The sequence below is a fragment of the Nicotiana tabacum genome, chromosome 22 (genome assembly GCF_000715075.1).
Source record: "Nicotiana tabacum cultivar K326 chromosome 22, ASM71507v2, whole genome shotgun sequence".
NCBI lineage: Eukaryota > Viridiplantae > Streptophyta > Magnoliopsida > Solanales > Solanaceae > Nicotiana > Nicotiana tabacum.
In genome coordinates, this window is record NC_134101.1 from 41,406,735 (window position 1) to 41,410,608 (window position 3,874).

Sequence of the window (3,874 nt, forward strand, 5' to 3'; positions counted from 1 at the left end):
TATCAGAAGACTCCATTGTTTGTTATTAGTATGGATGTGAAATTCAATGAATCTGCCTCACTCGACAGTTAGAGAAAGAACGTAATAGCCAAAATAGATCGTGGTATCAGTGACCGCATATAGTTAAAAAGTGAATCTCCACTAGCTAGCCTAGTAGTGCAAAAGTAGAGGAAGTGAAGAAAGTGTAAAATATTGATCAAGATAATAATGTTAATACACCTGTGCAATATCAACCATATAACATTGAAAAAGGCAGAGAAAAAAAGAGATTGATCAACTGACTACAAAGGTTTGCAAATGTAGTTGATGAATCTTCTTGGATTTACAAATCCTACTTTATGAGTTGTAGAGATACTTGAGTGTAATAGCTATAAAGAAGTTATGTCGACGAGTGTAGAAGTAGATCGGTTGATTGGTATTATAGCCGAAGATATTGGGTCTCTTAATAAGTGTCGAAAAATTCTTTACATTTAAAGGAAAGTAGTACGCAATTAATGATGTAAAGTGACAATCTAATTAATAAAAAGTTAGATGGCAATCTTTGAACAATATTAAATAGAATCGTAAGAACACGTTTGCCAAATGTTAAGAGATAAGTATTTTAGTTTTTATATACCCAATGAGGAATATAGTATTGTATACTAAGTAGAGTACTATATTTTTAACACAATTAGCAAACCCAAAGGGTACTGACATGCATGCCTATTTAAGCAGCATAGATTAGTTTCCTTTATCAGAACTGAAATTGCTGCCTGCTTTCCTTTTTAAACTTAATTCACTTTAGTGTGCAATTAACTAAGGTTGAGGAAAATGAGCTCTTTGTTAGCGTCCCAAGCTCAGCTCCTTATCCCATCCAAGACCTCTAAGTTGGGTCTTGGATCATCATTTCCATCTCCATCTCCGTGTTTATCTGCGCGTGGCCGTTTCTGCAAGATTTCAAACTCACTCAGCCAACTAATTGATGATCAGCTAAATATCCCTAAACATGTTGCTTTAATAATGGACGGAAACAGAAGATGGGCTAAGGCTAGAGGCTTACCTGTGCAAGAAGGTCACAGGTTAATTACTCAAAAATTAAAAGAGATTTGTAACATTTCTTCCAAACTGGGAATACAAGCTATCACTGCTTTTTCTTTCTCTACTGAAAATTGGAGTCGTTCCAAGGTACGCATCCTACATTAATGGGAAACTCCAAAGTTTAACCTCATTCCTATTTTGAATTTCGGAATTTATCTACGTACGTATTTTTTTTACATGATTGCATGCATGTTCTCCCAATTACTTAGCCAATCGATATTAGTAAACCAAAACCAAACGCATGCAGAAGTATGTTGACTCGTGAATATAATTGTTTAGCAATAACTCAAGCATGATTTATTCCTCATTTGCAATTTAATAGTTTCGTTTTTCATCCATGACGTGGCGACTAGTATATGATATTTGAACAATATATTTTTTTCCGTTATTTATTTTGAGCAGGAGGAGGTTGATTTCTTGATGCAACTGTTCGAAGAGTTCTTTGAAGAATTTATGAGGTAATTGTTTGTTCTAATATTTACACACACACACACACAAATATTTTCAATTTTCTCATTACTTAAAATGAACAGGGTCGGTGTACGAGTGTCTGCTATTGGAGACAGATCCAAACTTCCCATCACTTTACAGAAATGCATAGATTTGACAGAGGAGACCACAAAAGCCAATGCAGGACTTCATCTTATGATAGCAGTAAACTATGGAGGACATTATGACATATTACAAGCAACTAAGAGAATAGCCAATAAAGTAAAGAACGGTCTTTTAGAGTTAGAGGATATCGACAATACATTATTTGAGCGAGAACTAGCTTCCAAGTGTACTAAGTTTGCTAAACCTGATTTACTTATAAGGACTGGCGGAGAACATAGAATCAGTAACTTCTTATTGTGGCAGCTCGCTTACTCTGAATTGTACTTCACAAAGACACTATTTCCAGACTTTGGAGAAGAAGCTCTCAAGGAGGCCATACTTTCTTTTCAACGAAGACACAGACGTTTTGGTGATCACACATATTGAACCATATAATTAGAATATAAAAATCTAATCGATAATTCGATATACTTAATGATATAAGAGGACTTAGATTCTTTTTCAAATACATATATTTCTTATAGAATAATAGTAACAGTTTTTATACTAGTTGCATATGCTGAATGATTTTTATTTTAAAATTCAATTGATAAAATCTTACTTTAAGATAAATAATGTCATGACCCAATTCTCCTATAGGTCGTAATGGCGTTCAACGTTACCGCTAGGCAAGCCAACAGTGAATTAAACTGTGTTATTTCTCTTTTTATAAGTTTTCAAGCAATTAAATTCCATTAATTAAAAGGTTAAGAAACAACAATTTTTAAATAAATAGACGAAAGCAGGTGAGTGCAATCATAACAATAGAATAATCCAAAACTATATGTATACTAGTGTGTGTGCCAAGACCTGGTGTCACAAATGTATGAGCACTAATAGATTATACAAAACTCTAGCTACTGTCTGAAATGAAAATAGACAGAAATAAATGCAAAGGAGAGACTCTAAGTGTTGCGGAACGGCTCATGAAGCAACTCACCACTAGGACTCGGGATATCTGGGATGCGAGCCGGTAGGACCGCCAGATGCACCTGCCTCAGACCCTGCGTGATTAGTGCAGAAGTGAAGCGTGAGTACATAATAAACATGTACCCAGTAAGTATCTAGTCTAACCTCAAAGAAGTAGTGACGAGGGGTCGACTTCGACACTTACTATGGGCTAACAATATGAATGCAAAAATTCTAAATGAGAATGAGTTATGTAAATAATAATAATAACTCATTAACAAGCAGGAGCAAATAATTCATTCACAAATTGATAAATTCCAAATAAATTCCCGTCATTAATAAGTGTAACCTCATAAGCCACAAAATAATATCGAGAATGATTAGGCTCCAAGTATTATTAAGCACAATTTATGCCGAGGCCGTACGGCCCGATTCAGAATAACGTGTACACTGCCGAGGGACGTGCAACACGATCCATAGAGACATCTATCTACTGTCGAGGCGTTCGGCCCGATCCACAAAAAGAGAGGATACTTTATAAGCATTTGACTTAAACGATATAACAAGGCTAATACACAATGTAATAAAATTTTCATTAACGGTCAAGTAATCCGCTAAGAATTCAAGTAAGTGAAATTCGGTCTTTTACAATTCCCCTAACAAGTTCTAATATAATTTAGGCATTTAAATTAACAAGTAAGGTGCATGCATTATAAGTAATTCATGATTTGGGTCCTAAACTACCTAGACATAAGCATAATTAGTAGCTACGCACGAACTCTCGTCACCTCGTGCGTACGTAGCCCCCACAATTAGAAGAAAATATTAATTTAAATCACCTATGGGGCAAGTTCCCTATTACAAGGTTAGACAAGAGACTTACTTCGTCTCAAGGCTCACTTTCCGGTCACAATTTCATTCTAAAGCCTAAACTCGGTGCCGAACAATCCAAAACTAGTCAAATGTTATATAAATAAATCAATACATGTTCAAAACTTCATATTCTAACTATTAGAGTGATTACCCAACTCAAATTGAAGGATTCCTATAATTCATCTGCGGGCCCGCGTACCCGAATTCCGGAAATTTTCGACGAAAGTTGTTACCGATAACTTCACGAACTCAAATATATAATTTTCTCTCAATCCCATAACCATTTTTGTGGGTAAATCCCATTTTATTTTTATCAAACCTAAGGTTATTCATCTAAACCCGTGATTTTCATAATTTTACATGTTAAATACTACCCATAATCTATGTTTGAAACTCAAATTGTATAGAAATCACTTACCTC

The 3,874-nt window shown here is 34.9% G+C and overlaps 1 protein-coding gene across 1 annotated transcript; it reads left to right on the forward strand.

Moving 5' to 3' along the window:
* The first annotated feature begins 655 nt into the window (after positions 1–655).
* Positions 656–2,176, forward strand: LOC107811622 ((2Z,6Z)-farnesyl diphosphate synthase CPT6, chloroplastic-like). Its single transcript, XM_016636588.2, has 3 exons — positions 656–1,164; positions 1,480–1,535; positions 1,611–2,176. Exons 1-3 carry the CDS (start codon positions 811–813, stop codon positions 2,056–2,058), a joined length of 858 nt encoding a protein of 285 aa, XP_016492074.1. The 5' UTR covers positions 656–810; the 3' UTR covers positions 2,059–2,176.
* The last annotated feature ends 1,698 nt before the right edge of the window (positions 2,177–3,874 follow it).